Here is a 16340-nt window from a genome sequence, read left to right on the forward strand (position 1 = left end):
CAGTGATATATTCGCAGAGTTGCCCCCAGAAAATGACTGATTTACTTGCATGCCCTCTCTAATTTGGTCATGCAAACAACAGGGCAGCGGCAGCCTAGTGCCTGCACGGCTCCAAACATTGCCTTTTCTTTTCTGAGCTCAATAGGACTTTGCCGGACCTAAACACTTTTATATCAACTTTCCACAAGAACAAAGTACAGCCAATTTACAAGATGGGGCTAGGAGCAAAAACAGAAATGCTAGTTACATTAGAAGAACATGACATTTTCTAAGACAACCTTAAATGTTTAGTATTGTTGTGTACTCTTCCTCTCGTTTGTTTACTGTCATGTCCGGTTTTTAAAAAAATAATCATGTGTATTTCACATGTATGTTAAGATCAATTTCATCATACATACGTTGACATATCAATGATATACCATTCTATATCGAACAAAAATAACTTTATTAAAATAAATACTATAATTTACAAGATAGCAGCGGAACAATACAAGAGAACTCATATAGATCTTCTGGGCACACCACAGGCAATCGACTGGCGACAACACGATCTAGGACGTTTCGTCTCTAATTAACGGTCTTCAGCTTCCTTGATCTCCTTATAGTCTTCTCCAACTGAGCATTATTTATTATTAGAAATAGCAAGTGTGGTACATATCGTACTCCGTAAGTGTAAGAAAGCATAACATGGGGCTTAAGTCATAAAAGGATTGGACACTGATTTATTGCTTAAGCAACCTTTACATATAACTCCAAAAATTCAGACATCCGATTTACTAAGTGTGAAGACACAACTTAAACAAGAGGAAGAGTTTATCGGATTCCATCTAACAACCAAACTCACCAGATATTTCATATTCGACCACCATAACTCACCAGGTAATCCCATTACCTGGCTACCCGACCATCCATACTAGAACCCTAATCACAAATAATCAAGAAGAAGTCCAAGCCACTCCTGACCATGAGCATGGCTGATCGATCAGTTTTATAATCTGCAGAGTTTGCATACTTCACCCACGAGTCATGATTTCATCACCCGCGTTACTGGGTGACAGTCTCTATATTGCCGTGCTGATCAAGCACTTGCACACTTCCTATGGTGTGCTGCTAGGAGATCACTACGATGCAATTACAAAGCTCCCACCGATTCGTAGGCACCCACTGAGGTTTCACCGCTAACAGACAATTTCACCTCTGCAGAAGCCGCCTCTTGTGCCACTCAACCGTCCACTGGTGCCCACAGAACCGGAGGGGTGGCTAATTAATTTGCCAGGCCATACCCATATAGACCTCGTGGTTGCGCTATTTAGCCAGGTTACAGGCTTCGAGAACCGGTCCTTAGGATCCCACATAGGTACAAACATATTATCACTGTGCAGAACAACACATGCACCTTCTTACACCATCCTCAAACCAACTATCATGTTAGAATCCCTATACATGTTGCTACAAAATATTACCACACCGGATTCATGTTGCATAAACATTAATCATGTTTAACTTATAACCCAACCATAACAGCGACTAGCATATCTGCCCTTTGTTTCTCATGACTCGATCAACGACGATAAAGATAATCAAACAATTGCTAGTAAACCCTATTCATAGGTTTCCAATTTAGACATGCATGCAAAAAGATAAACAACTAACATAAAATACTAAATTAGGTGCAAAATGAGTAAGGACACTTGCCTTCCTGATGTTGCTCAGTTATCTCGAACTGATACTACTGAAGATCCTCGTACTACTTCAAAACATAGTAATCTACTCGCGGGAGCAATCGAAAAAATAGAAAATACAAACCACTAAGAACAGTACATCAAACAGAGGCATCACATCATAAGAAAATGTTATGGTTGGATATTTCATGGGATTAGATGAATCAAGGAGTGCTGCTTGGATTTAAATAAAATTTGTTGAACAAGATTTGATATTATAACTTGTATTTGAATTGAAATGATTGGAATTTATACAGGGAAGAATGAAGCGATAGAAATTAGTGTTCGTATACAATGATAAAAAGATTAACAGGTCGACTGTTGAATGAGATCCAAAAGCTAAAATATTGTTCGATACATTGAATCCATAATTTGCTATGCGATGACATGGAGTCTACATGTCATTGTATGCTAATATGAATTCAATTGTTAAACAATATCTTAATTTTATAGGGGCAAAAATGCTAATGAACATATAGGACTGGATATTGCGGATATCATGATTGTAGATGAGTTTACATGGAGAAGAACCTAATGAAAAAGAATGATCGGTCACACGAAATGCTGGTAAGAATAGATCAATCATGATGAATGAGGTCTATTTGGATCCTGGTATGAGAACTGACGGAGGACTGGTTAACTGATGACACCTACGATCTGCATGATACTATTTATCTTAGTATTTTGGATCCATATTGAGACATGATGCATAGGACCCAACTATGAGCAGGTGGGTTCATAGCATGAGCTATTATCTTACATGGCAATGGCCACGACTCTAACTACTAAAGTAATGCATAGCATCTGCGAGATCTAAATGCCGCAAAAGGATATCAACTAAAGAAACGCTAGGCTGCAACCTAATACAATATTTTAATATAATAATTTCATATTGTACAATGACATGTGGGTCTGCTTGGTTTAGATGTGGACCTATTTGTCAAGGCAATCAAATATGAAGTTATTTATTTAAACAATGCCTATCAATTGCATAGCCACAAACTACCGACTAGGAGTATAAATATTTGAGGGGATAACTATAGGTGTGACATGAATGTATGAGACGACAATTTGGATCAAAATTCGCTGAAAAGAATCTAAATAGGTGAGGTTGTATTTGTGCTCATTGGACTGAAACAGAATTAAAGCTACAATGTAGGGGCTAGCTTAAAAGAATTCTAAGCAATAATAAAAGGAAATAAGAAAGAAAGGAAAGAGAGGGGGTTTTCTAAGAAACTTCATGAGGTGGGAGGGTTGTTTTGTATACATAACAACTTGCAAGGTGTTATACAGAAAAACACATTTCTTCTACCTTTAGATTGCATGCACGCAAGCATGCATGCTTCCATGGCTGCAGTGAAGAGCTTCGACCAATGGTGCTTCAGCTAGCCGATGGAGAGGAGGGGGGCTCGTTGGTGACCTCGTCGGCGATCTCCTCTGAACGGCGGCATCGGACGGTGGGGCGTGCAACATGCAGCGGTACGGGACAGAGGTCGATGCGCGGCTGCCGCTTCGGCTAACGACGACGGTGAGCTCCTAGCGTGCGATGCGATGAGGCAGCAAGCTCCGCGTTGTGGCAGGGCTTCCGCACAGGTCCTCCCACCTCCAAATCAATCTCCATAGGCGACAGCAAAGCTTGACACGGCCTTGCTGCTCCAAACACCGGAGGTGATAGCAGGGGCTCTTGCCAGTAGGGGTGGTGCGGTGACGGCGGGTTGAAGTAGGCGAGGGTGAGGAGGGGCCTCGATGTTGGGTGGCCATTGCAACCGCAAGGGCGACGGTTGTGTGCGGGAGAGGGAGGGGAGCAGGCAGGCTAGGAGAAGGAGAAGTGGGGTGGGGTGGTGAAGCCTATGGAGCAGCTAAAACTGAAGGAGGTCTCCATGGCTAGGGAAAAATAATAATAACACAAGGTTAGTTTCCATCGTGAATTTGATGCTTTGCTGCAAATAGAGGCCGACAATTTCAAAATATGTGTTCAATTGGCATTCAAAAGCATTGATTTCGCATAGGCTGGTGGGATTAGAATTTGGAAACGGTTCTGGCTCTGATATGGAAGGCGATTAATGGGAAGAAAGAAGATGCGACTGGCCATGAATTGGGGAGAGGAAGAGTCCGGAGGTGGATGACGAAACAGACGGGTGCAGTGGGAGACGAAACGGACAGCTCTGGTTGGAGGATGATTTCTCCACCGTATGAACTCTAAATTGGATGTTGTTTGACTCTACCATGTAGTACTCGAAAATATCTCCAACTTTGGTATTTATTCGAACTTCTGAAAATGCCATCTTGATTTCCAAAACCGCGTCACAAGATAAACTGGTTGAACTTAGCCTTATCTACGCAGCACTGATCTCAGGGGCAATAACTCTTAGATCCATTATCCAAATACGAACTTCCATAGTTACAAATCGAAGCTCTCGATGAGACATACAATTTTGGTATTGTCAGGATTTGCATTTAAAGCAGTGTTGAACTCTAAAATTACACAAGAATATGAGGCTGGGCGGCGAGGAGTAACTGGCAACCGGAGCAATGGCCATTAGAGACAATCAAAGCGTCGGTTATGACCTTGAATTGAGGGAAATAAAGAGATAATTGGTGAGGAGATTGAATGAGAACAATAATGTTCAATTTTGGCAATTAAGCGACACGTGTGCACAATGAATTCATCGATTTTGGGAGCTCCAATGAGCAATCATGGAGTCGGAAAGGTGAATGGTATTGTTCATGTCCTCCTCTCGATCTGGAGATGGAAGAAGGGATAGGGCAGCTTAGGCCATCTTTGATATGGGAAGGAATTAGGAAGAAATAAAGATATGGAACTTCGGAGCTTTGGAGAAGGGTGACAAGATATAAAATGAAAGAAATTGATATAGGGATTTTAGATAATGGAACAAGGATTTATCCAACCTTGAAATTCCTTAACCTATTATAATATTTTATAAATACATTTTTCATCATACAAAATAAATTCTATTTAAACTCTATTTTTTTTTGAAAAATCTTTCAAATTTCAAGAAAATATTATTTTATTGTTTTAAAATGGTCACAACCCAAAATTTGAATTTTGGGGTGTGACACTTACAAATAAGTGGGGTGGTTTTGTCTAATAAAATTAGTGTATATCATACACTGTTTTAGCAAGATATTAACTTTATGCTGCATCCACTCCGTATGCTCGCATGCCAACTCAACACTCTCGCTTGGGGCAACACAAGGAGGTTGAAGTCATGACCTCTCATAATGCCATGTACACCATAGTAGTATATGTGGGCTCCAACAAAATATGAGCGTTGATGGTTAAATGTTTCGCTCATAAAAAACCATTTTTGGCAAGAAAAGAAAAACAAAAGATGCTATTCATAAATAAAATTTTCGACATGTTGATCTCGTTCAAGTTAAAACTAATAGTCTATTTAGGTTGGGGTTTTTTTTTTGTGAAATACCATTACAAGAATGAAAAATCTGTAAAGTGGCTTCAAATGGTGCCATCTACACTATACCATTCTAAAGTGGTTGCGCGACAAGGTGAGGTACCTATGCTAGAGCTATACCAAGCTCGCCAGTCAAACTTGGCAACACCATCATCAAAGACAACTTTCCCTTAGGAGAGTGGAGTAGAAGCCTTCGTGCCACTGAGGGTGATGTTATTGCCAAGATCAGAGGGTATCTCACACATGACATCCCTACTATGTCGTTGTTTACAACCTCGTGATCAAGATGGATTGGTGATATGAACATGGTCGTGTAGAAGTTCTTACTTCACATGTAGTAATGAAATATTGACCTCATTGAAGTGGAATAAAACAAATACAGAGTTGAGAACGATGTCATCGCCAAGATTAGGAAGGAGCTTGATATCTCTTATCTTGATGTCATTGAAAAACTTGGGAGCTAGAAGTACTAGTGCATCAAGGTCGTGCAGGAACTCCTCGCCACGTTGACAAGTGCATCCATGTCATTGCCAAAGCATGGCTTGGTCTCTTGCGAGGCGTTAGGAAGTTCTCATTGTAAGATTTGCAATAGAAGGACATGCAACTGATGAAGTGGACATAGAAGTTCATGTCAAAGGATACCATTGTTCTTAGAAGTGCAGTATTGAGTAGAAACTCTTTTCCCTCATTGATGCAATTATCCTATCCGAGCTTATTTCATTGCGATCGAACTCTCTTACACATCGATATGGCGTACAAGGGTGACCCTGTGTTGCTTGACCACCCGTGCATGGTGTAGCTCTTACAATCGTGCTTCGCATGGCTAATCCAAGATATAGACAGGCTTTGCATGGTGATGGCGTAGCCGACATCTTCCTCATGTCAATACCATTACAAGTGGTGATGCTCGCAACACTTCTTGCATAACTTAAGCTCGAAGTGGATGCTACGTTTCTTCACCTCTATATGTGACGTTGAACAAGCTTGTGATGACCTGTAGGCGCACATTAACATGCTCCATCTTTGTCCATAATGTGTCAAATAAGTCACCCATAAGGTTGATTCTGGCAAGGTCACCTGCTCCGTGGTGTGACCCATATCCCACACAAGGCAACACGTAGAGAACATCACACCGACTGAGATGGCATCGTTGAAGTGGCTGGTTGCCAAAGGTGTGCAAGTGACGTTACAACAAGAGTAAAAGCGACTTGTCAAAGTGTGAGTGACATTTTTATAATAAGAGTGACGATGTTAGAAAAGTTGTAGTAACGAGTGAAAGTGCTATTCACATAAAAAATGTAAGGCAAACGGAGTTAAATAAGAATATAAGCGGCTTTTGTCATATTGCACTCAACATTTGTACAGAATAACGGCTACATGTTACGTGACGAGACACTTTATATTAAAACATAGTCTTATATACGGACACTTGATGACACAATAAAGCGTGAATTAGATTTAAATTTCCAAAAGTAATTTTAACCCTTGGGTCAAAAATAAACCCAACCGGTAGGTTAAACCTACCATAGCTAGGGTTTACAAACTTCTACATATTTAAGCAAATCTAAATCGATTCGTCTTGTCCTCTCTCATTTTACCAAACTTCAAGCCGGCCCTACCCGAGTGCTAGAGGAGAAGAAAAGGTGAGAGCCTTTCTCTCTCCCCTTGATCTAATTTCGCAAAAACTTTGGGGGCAAAACGTTGCGTTCGATAACTTCCTCCACGGTTCTAGGATGATTCTTGCGATTTGGCGTCCACCGATTCTTCTGCTCCGATCTCGCAATCTAGGCTTCGCCGCCGCCGGACGCCGGCGACTGGGAAGTGGGAATCACACGGATTTTCCGGTTGGGGTTTGGAACAATCGCGTCTTTGATCCTGAGAGATGATGGGTTGCAATGTCTAGGTCTTCTAGCAGTCCGCTTTTGGAGTTTCTTGCGGGGGTTTCGTTGAAGTGAGTATCGAGTAGGCTCTGCTGCAAAATCTGCTGCTTTGTGGAGTATACAGTTCAATCTGGAAGTGGGGTGGGGTTCTTGGTTGCAATTCAGCAATTCCCTCCACAGAGTGCGGTCTGCTGTAAAAGTGTGTGCTGCACATGGATTGCAATTTTAATTCGCTCTGTTTTATTCAGTAGTGATCACACATTTGCGTTGTTTATGTGTGGGCAGTTGTTCCGAGACATGTTTGATCAATATGTCCTTATATACCCTTTCTTGGATTTAGCTAGAGTCTCAAGGATTTGATACGGAGGTGTTCTTTCTTGATTTTCTTGTCCTGGATATGATTACTGTTTAGTGTTTGGTTGCCATTGTAATTACTAGTGTGCAAAATCCTGATTATATTGTAACTCTACGAAGAATAGCAATCAGTAACTTGCTTGATGGCATTTGATGCTGCCTTTTCTTTTGGAATGTTTATTCGTTTTTTGTTCCAACGGCACCTTGCCTTGTAATGTACCATAAATGTCGAAGCTTTGTGTGAATATTTGATTTAGTGCCATCGGGATGGTTGCTGTTCGGTGTTCCGAACATTTCATGAAAACTCCACAGCGACCATAGTATTTTATTAGCTTTGAAGAAAAAATACCTTGGTGTTTGAACATGAACTAGCTAATCTAGTTTTTCGGTTTTTTAGTATTGCAGCAGTTTTAAATCGAATATATAGAACCCTTTTAAAACATAATTATTTCTACGAAGTTTGTTGCGTTAGTAATACTCTCCTTTTATTCTTTTTGGAATGAAGTATAAAGTTGTTCGCTTTTGTTCCAATCATTTATGGTGAAAAGTGAAAGCCCGGCAACATATCTTAAGGCTACCTCCAGCAGGATCAGCAAAGCCGATCCGTATCCCTGTGCTGTGGTCCTTTGCTGATCCAGCCGATCTGTATCCATCTCCAGCGCCATCTGTTTCGCCTGCACAGCAGATGACTGTGGGTCCGAAGAGAGATGGAAAGTAATGGAAGGTAGGAAATAGAGTAGCTGTTGGAGAGGGAAAAAATAAGGGATGCTGTAATAGTGTTAGGATACTGTAATAGTATTATAAATAATGAATTTTTAGAGTATCCGCTGGAGATGGCCTAAGTATGAATCTTCTGTAAATGTTGGATTCGGTGTCATTGAAACAAATGAATGTGCAGGTGTACCAAACATTTTTTGCTATCCCCTTAATGGCAGCAGTGTTTCAAATGTGGTGATCAAATCTAATTTTAGTATAATGTCGCAATATTAAAGAGATTGGTCCGTTCATGCTATGGTGTTTGTTGTGTTAGTAACACTCATGATTGCTTCTTTTTTGGAATTCTGTCTGGTTTGTTTCAATTACACTCAGTGCGAAGTGTGAAAGCCTAGTAATATTCCTTAAATGTGAAGTTTCACGTGAATGTTAGATTTGGCGTCATTGAGAGTAGTGCATGTTCAGTGTTCCGAACATTTTATGCACCCCCTCGATAAAGTGTTTGAAAATGTGGTAATAAAATCTAATTTTGAAATGTTATGGGGTTTTGGAGTTTTCTTTAATAGTAATACCTGCATTTGGTTGTAGGAACTTGGCCAAACTTCTTTTTGCCCTTTCAAGTTTGGACCCTGTTTATGGTATAATCCACTTGTTTCTTCTTTCTGAAATTTATAGATCTGTTTTCCGTGCCCATGTCATATTTTTTTGTGTTTTTACTTTATGAAACAAGACTCGTATATTTATCTGCAGATATGGAGTGCAACAAAGATGACGCTATCCGATCAAAGGAGATTGCTGAAAGGAAGTTCAGGGAGAATGATATTGCGGGTGCGAAGAAGTTCGCCCTGAAAGCAAAGGCTCTTTTTAAGCCGCTTGAGGGCATTGACCAGATGCTTTTAAACTTGGATGTCCTCCTGAGGGCACAGACAAAGATCGGAGGGGAGAATGACTGGTATGGAATCTTGGAAGTATCACCCTTGGTTGATGAGGAGGCAATCAAGAAGCAATACAAGAAGTTGGCCCTCCAAACTCATCCTGACAAGAATAGCTCTATTTGTGCTGATGACACTTTTAACATCATCTCAGATGCTTGGAGTGTGTTGTCTGATACTACCAAGAGGATGGCATATGACCAGAAGAGGCATATGTGTGGCCCAGGTGTGAATCAGAATAACTACAAGGCAAATGCTAATAGCACGTCTAATTCATCTATGTCAAGTATGAATGGTTTCTGGCGCCAAAATTCATGTTCGGACAGACCTAGGAAGGTGGTGCCCCACCAAGTGCTAGAAACATTTGGGGGTAGACCTAGAAAGGTGGTGCCCCACCAAGTGCCAGACACATTCTGGACATACTGTGGTTCATGTTTTGTGAGCTTTCAGTACTCCAGGGAATATGTCAACCGGTATCTGAAGTGTCCGGTTTGTCATGCTGTGTTTGTTGCTGTGGAAGTTCCACCTCCAAGTTCCCCAATTTATCCTAATGGGCCAAAGCCAACGGCTACAGTTCCTGACATGGCAACGCCAGTACAGGCAGGAGTGGCATGTGATAATCAGAATTACGATCCAACAGTGCTGCAGCAGTGGTCTTTCCTCAAATCTACAACATGTGCACATAGCACAAGATATACAGTCCAACAAACACATGAGAGTGTTAGAAAGCAGGAGGTGGGTGAAGCAAATATAGCCGCAAATGAACAAGCAAATATTCACAGAACTGTTATGCAGGCTGTAAGGAAACACGCACATGCAGGCTCTTCCCTTGGACGAGCAAATGTAGAAACAAGGGAACATGAAGCTGCAAAGAGAAGATGTGTTACTGATGGCAAAAAAGTAACCTGGCAGTCAGCTAGCTCTTGCCCTGATGGCAATGGACGCAAACCAATGCGCCCAGCAAAAAGAAGGCCTCGCTCTACAACTGAAACACCGGGGGCCAAGAAACGTAAAGTGTCTTCTGGTGATCTTTTCGGTGAATCTTCTGGTAGTGCTGGAAGGACCAGCTTCGGCAGAGCGCTCATGCAGTTAGATATCTGTGTCATCCTGATCGAAAATACGAAACTTCAGGTTCGGGAGAGACTAGAAGAGTTCAACAGCAAGAAGGCCAATGTGAAGAATAAAGAAAAGATGCAGATTAGTAAGAAAAACAGCAAGAAAAGCAGTACAAGGATTACATGCAGCGCAGCAATTGATGTCAATGAAACTGAGATGAAACAAAGCAGCACTCCAGTTCATCCAAAAGAAGATAATGCCATTGAGCTGGTTAGCAAAAGAGTTCATTCAGAAGAAAAGGAGAGGGCGCAGAGCTCTAAACAGGTTGGTTTAGAAGAAAAGGAGAAATCATGGCAGTGGAGAAAACCTGAAGTACACATAGTATACACGAGGAGAAACCATAAGGGGCACAAGAAAGAACTAGGAGATGATGCAACTGGTGCTAATTCGGCAACACAGCACCATTTGGCCGACAAATATAGCTGTTTGAACCAGGAAGTATCATCTGATGAAGGCTCTAGTGAAATGCCTGTCCCTGATGCAGATTTCTACAATTTCGGTGATCATTCTGAAAGTTCTTTTCAAAGTGATCAAGTATGGGCCGTGTATGATGAAGAAGATGGTATGCCTCGCTACTATGCTTTGATTAGAAAAGTCCTCTCCACTCACCCTTTTAAAGTTAGACTGGCTTACCTCAAAGCAAATGGCTGCAATGAATTTGGTGCTTCCAATTGGATCACATGTGGATACTCCAAGACCTGCGGTGAGTTCAAGGTTGGTGTTTCTGAAGATACTGACCATCTGAACGCATTCTCACATAATGTCAAGTGTGAGAAAGGTCCAGGTGGCATCATCAGAATCCTTCCTAAAAAAGGTGATATCTGGGCTCTGTACCAGAACTGGTCTCCTGACTGGGATGAATTTACACCTGATGATACAATGTACAAGTATGAACTGGTAGAGGTTCTTGATAGCTACCACCCAACCGAAGGCATTTCTGTAAGGCCTATTGTGAAAATTCCTGGGTTTGTGTCAGTGTTTAAGCCCCTTCATGACCCAATAAAAAGCTGGAGGATCCCCAAGGAGATGCTGCGGTTTTCACACCAAGTGCCATTCCATCTCCTTACTGGAGAAGAAGCCCATAATGCTCCCAAGGGGTGCTATGAACTGGATCCAGGCTCAACTCCAAAGGAACTTCTTCATGTAGTTCCGCCGTCTGATGGTGCTAAATGAGTTTGCACTCAAAGTGGTGCTTGCTCTGTACTTTTGTTTCGTGTTTGAAACTTTTTTGTTCTTTGAACCTGGACTTAGTCAGGTAATGCTGGTTTCTTTGAATTGTACATTATATACCTCATGTTGTGCTGATGTATCAGCTTTCTGCCAAGATTTTGCCGGCGTATGTTATGTATGTACAATGTGCTTGATTCTCGTTCTTGATGCTTGCACCAAGAGCAGTACAAATGCATGACTAGTATGCCTTCTGCATGGGAATGCGCCTCAGTTTGTGATTTCTTTCATTTTTTTTTAGGAATTCTTCTCCATTTCCTCTTAAATTAGCTGTGAACCTGTTGCTGTGCATTGATGCTCGTAACAGTTGATATAAAATGCACGCAACAGTTTCATGGGCTTCAGGTAATAATTTAGTGGATTTTTCCTGCACTTGCAAAGAGCTTATGCGCAGCAATTGGTTTGATCAAGCTTGGAACTTAGCTAGCTGCAATGGCTAAATTCATACATTTGCCTGTAGCTTAGCTAGTCGAAACTTTGTTGCTGCAGTCGTGCAGATGCTGAATTTGTACATTTGCTTACTTTTTAAGCTTATTGTGGATGACCTAATCTGCATATAAGGAGTAATTGCGGTGCTTTGCATTGTGGAATCGTATACAGTTTATTCTTTGCAGACGGCGATATTGAGATGGGGGTTACTTCTTCCGAATATTAAGAATCGTCTGACATTTCATTGCACCTAGAAGATACTTAAAGTGCGTGGGCAGATTTCAGAACGCTACTGCTGAATTGATATGAACTATGGTATACAGGTATCCAAACAACTTAAGGTAGTATACAGGTATCAGGCAGCCTGAAACAATCGTCATCTTTTCATGGTAAGTAGCACCAAGAATCTTCATGCACTAATATCGCACATTAAAACCCCGGTAATTATGTATATAGAGTATAAGCTCAATTCTGGGCAGATGACTGCACACTCAGAAACATTACACACAGAACTCAAAACCAAGACCAAACAGATACCTGCTATTTGAACTGAAGATTACAATGACCTTAAGATATTGTAAGTAGTCTTGCTCAGTTAATGTAGTACCAACTCGAATTATAGCAGGTGACAAACGGGATAGTTCAATTTCTTCAGCGTGATACAAAACAACCAGAGTGATATGGATTTACATAACAGAGAACCCTGTCACAACAACCATAGAAACATCTAAAGATAGGCCAACGATATGAAATGGCTAAAACCTCAACCTGTTTGGCTGAAGAAGGTCAAAGAACCTGTCAGGTCAAGGCAGAGGGGCATGGATCAAATGCTGTGCCACATGCTATCCACTGTTTCTTGCGGCTGCATGGGAGCATGCAATCCGGAACCTTCTGCCACTCCTTTTTCAAAAGGTTGTATGTAACGAGACGGTTCATCCGTTTCGCCTTCAAGGAGAGCATGAGCAAACCACTGTTGCCCAGGCATGTCATCTTCATGTGCTTACCATAAAATTCTAAGCACCAGATATTTGGCATTCTGTCCACCTCCTTCCAGAGGAGAGTCATCTTCTGCAACTCCCATATGCAGACACAGGTTGCTGCATTTTTGCACAGCAGACCCACAAGCATAACCCTCCCCTGGAACTCGGCAAGTGTGTGGTCAGTCAGATGCAGTGGCAGTGGGATGGCATATTGTTTCCAAATCCCAGTGCTGACATCATATGACAAAACACCATCTGGTTCTGCACACATGAAGTATAGCGTGCTGCCAACCGCCACAGGCTGTGACCTAAAATTTAGAGCAAGTGGAACTTTGATATTTGGAGGAAAAATTCCAGGACAATACCACGTGTTCATTGAAGAGTCATAGACTTCATAAGTCCCATCATTTCCTAACCACATTACTTTGTAGCCACCATTAGAATTTCTTCCGTTCAGCACCATCCCTACCACGACTCTTGACCATGGCTGCACTGATCTGGGTGGGATCTCCTTGAGTGACTGCATAAGAGGGTTGCAAATGTAGAAATTCCTGTGGCTGAGATCCAGTAAACAAACAAGGCCGCCCACAGATGCCACTGGAATAACTATTTTTGTAGGAGCGAGAGGAACAGAAGGGTGGTGCCATTTTTTCAGTGAAGGATCATACATTGCAACATTGTTGTTTGCATTCTCATGGGTGATTGTATAGAACCATGGCAGTCCATGTGGAACTTCAGAGTACTGATGAGAGAAATTGTCTGAGCCCAAAAGAGAATTCCACCTTCGGCAAACAGTGCGGAATCGAAATATTGCAGCAACTGGAAGCCTTGCAATGACAGTTTCAAAAAGATCTTCAGGAAACTCTCTCCAAATCTCCTGTTTCATTACTTCAGTTGGGTTTGAGCAGGGTGCCCTCTCACGGTTCCGATCTCTCCGTGGTCGCTTGCGAGGAGTAGATTGGTTAGTTTCCATGATCTTCAGTAATTCCGAGTTGTATCCAGTCCTTCCTCCACAATAATCATCCTTGATTGAGCCATGTTCAAAGTCAAGTAAATACCACCTGTAAGATATCCATAAGCCCAACCAGTCCATCTTACTTAATGGGAAAGCAGTTCTGGAAAGGGTAGGAACAAGAACTTTTGGATGCAAAGGAAAAGTTAATAATACGGCCTATAGCTCCTAGGCTATTACTTTTAAGCATTTCTTTGGATAAATATGGATATAACAGTATGAAAGTGCCAAATTAACAAAATTAACTTCCTATGTACCTGCGTAATTGACAAAATCACCCGACTGCATGTGTGATTCATTCATGTATATGCAACAACAACAGCAGCAGCCTTTGTCCCAAGCAAGTTGGGGTAGGATGGAGATGAAACCCAAAAGAAATAATTCATGTATATGCAGTTATGCACAAAAATAAGGACCTTGCGGCTGGCTTCTCAGGCTTGTCGAATGGGAAATACAAACAGGTCGACTGGTTGGCTTTCTATAATGCACAAGTATCATGCCTCACCAATTTCCCCATCAATATTCATCATGCCTCCCTAAAGCATAGAGGTATCCTGATCAAATCAAGCAATTCATATTACTAACGAAGCCTATGATATGTTTTTCAGTAGGGCTAGAATTGCTATACACGGGATAATACATCATATTCTCGTAAAGGAAAAGGGCTAAATTTCATATGAAGTGGATGAAGCTGACAGGATATTCTTTATGGTCTAATAAGAAAAGCAGTGAGTGCATGATCTAAACAGACCAATTCATGCTCTGTTTATCGTATGCAATTTCTCATATGACAACTCCGTACAGTTTAGCAAACAAAAGTATTATAAGTACAATGCTTAACGAAGCACAGCATGAATTGCTCAACATAGAAACATAATATACACAAGATGTATATCAGTGACATAAGCGCTAGAATCAGTCGTGGAGGGGGCAAGGACACGCTAACATGAGTAATCGTGTTTACTCCACATCTCCAGCTAAGCCTTGCGACTATGTTTATCAAGTCCGCTTTCAAACACACAGGGGCTAGGTCGATTTCCATGTTTCCTCTTCTTTTGGTTCTTTGCCAATAAAGTTTGTACAAACGATGCACCCCAAAGTCAACCTAATTAGGATATCTTAACATTAACAGTGTCACATAATCTAGAATAACCTCGAGCCGCGGACTTTGTCGTGCTTAAATCCATGGATATGCGTAAAGAATATTGTCCTATGCTTGGGGCAATGACAAAAGCTTTAACCATGGAAACGGGTAAACAAACTATTAACAGCAAATTATAAAACAAACGGAAGAAAGGACCACGAGAGGACTAAGAACAAAGGCACAGAGCCATCGTTCCTCATATAAACACTACCGTCACGGTCAAATCTACCAACGTACCATAGCAAAAAAATTGGGGGGGGGGGGGGGGTGGATAACAACATGTGGCGACACGAAATTGAGAAGAAAGTGTGTGTAACACCAAGAAGCAAGAGAAACCATCTATGCTAAACATACTAGTCAAAGATCTGTGCAACCTAATTTCCTCATAACCGAAACAACCAGTGGCCAGATCAAACATAAACTCATGAGGCCAGCGAATTCCCCCGAGCCGCCTGCTAAATCCGGCAGCGGACAGATCCGAACTAACCAGGCGTGGTAGATGAAGTACGCGAACAGAGAGAGAGAGAGAGAGAGAGAGAGAGAGAGAGAGAGAGAGAGAGAGAGAGAGAGAGGTTTTGCCTGGGGAGAGGGTGGGCGTTGGCGCCGTAGAGGTCCCAGAGCTCCTGGACCTGGCCGACGAGCTGCCGCAGCGCGGCCACCTCCCCCATCACCGGCCACCGGCGCCGGCCGCAAGTGCCGCCGCCGCCGCGCTCCTCCTCTCCCTCTGGCCCCTCTCCTTTGTGGGTTGAGTTGGGGTTGGCTCGACTCCGCTCTCGGCCCCTTTCCGCCTCGCTAATAAATGCCTTGCCCGCGTCTTGTCTGTTGCGGTTGGTCCGGTCCGGTCCGGTCGGTCGCTTCGCTTGTTCGGTTGGGTGCGGTGCGGTTTAAGCATCATGTTTTTTTTTTATTCTCTTCTCTTCTCTTGTGTGCAGGGTTAGAAGCAGAATTGAATGGATTAGTATTTTTTAAATTCAATTCAGACGCACTCATATATGCATACGTAACACACTTATGAACATATATATCTACGTGGGTGTGTCTCATATAAGAAATGAAAAAGTGAGATATTTTGAGCGTGTCATCATCATGTAGACTAGATGATAGTGTTACCCATGTCCGCCTCCGTTATATACTCTTTGCTGCTTTGTTTGTTTGGACCATAGGATTGATAACGTAATATTGTATCATTATCATGAAAAATGTGTGCGCGCTAATATAATTTCTTTTACTAAGTTTCAGTTCTTTTACTGAATAATTATGAAAGGCAATGTGAAGTCCTCTGTAGCACTAATAAGGGTGCACATTTGCGTAGAACACCATTGCTCTCGGAATGATATTGGTTCAGTTTGAACGGGAGAAAAGAAACGGTGAAAAATCATGATTATTCAGCTGGATCG

The 16340-nt window shown here is 41.9% G+C and overlaps 2 protein-coding genes across 3 annotated transcripts; one reads left to right on the forward strand and one right to left on the reverse strand.

Moving 5' to 3' along the window:
- The first annotated feature begins 6746 nt into the window (after positions 1 to 6746).
- On the forward strand, positions 6747 to 11470 carry LOC133910224 (uncharacterized). Its single transcript, XM_062352736.1, has 2 exons — positions 6747 to 6798; positions 8854 to 11470. Exon 2 carries the CDS (start codon positions 8856 to 8858, stop codon positions 11322 to 11324), a length of 2469 nt encoding a protein of 822 aa, XP_062208720.1. The 5' UTR covers positions 6747 to 6798; positions 8854 to 8855; the 3' UTR covers positions 11325 to 11470.
- Positions 11471 to 12219: 749 nt separating this feature from the next.
- On the reverse strand, positions 12220 to 15715 carry LOC133909494 (F-box only protein 6-like). 2 transcript variants are annotated; one of them, XM_062351944.1, is made up of 2 exons: positions 15523 to 15715; positions 12220 to 13848 (listed from the first exon to the last, which is right to left on the reverse strand). In XM_062351944.1, exons 1-2 carry the CDS (start codon positions 15609 to 15611, stop codon positions 12606 to 12608), a joined length of 1332 nt encoding a protein of 443 aa, XP_062207928.1. In that variant the 5' UTR covers positions 15612 to 15715; the 3' UTR covers positions 12220 to 12605. The 2 variants fall into 2 exon arrangements, with proteins under 2 accessions (XP_062207928.1, XP_062207929.1); XM_062351945.1 differs by lacking the exon at positions 15523 to 15715 and adding an exon at positions 14216 to 15494.
- Positions 15716 to 16340: the final 625 nt, after the last annotated feature.

Source organism: Phragmites australis, chromosome 2 (genome assembly GCF_958298935.1).
Source record: "Phragmites australis chromosome 2, lpPhrAust1.1, whole genome shotgun sequence".
NCBI lineage: Eukaryota > Viridiplantae > Streptophyta > Magnoliopsida > Poales > Poaceae > Phragmites > Phragmites australis.

Coding starts and splice junctions, on each gene's coding strand:
- LOC133910224 (XM_062352736.1), top strand. CDS start 8,856: ATGGAGTGCAACAAAGATGACGCTATCCGATCAAAGGAGATTGCTGAA.
- LOC133909494 (XM_062351944.1), bottom strand. CDS start 15,611: ATGGGGGAGGTGGCCGCGCTGCGGCAGCTCGTCGGCCAGGTCCAGGAG. Junction 13,849..15,522: donor AACGCCCACCCTCTCCCCAG/GCAAAACCTCTC, acceptor GATATCTTACAG/GTGGTATTTACTTGACTTTG.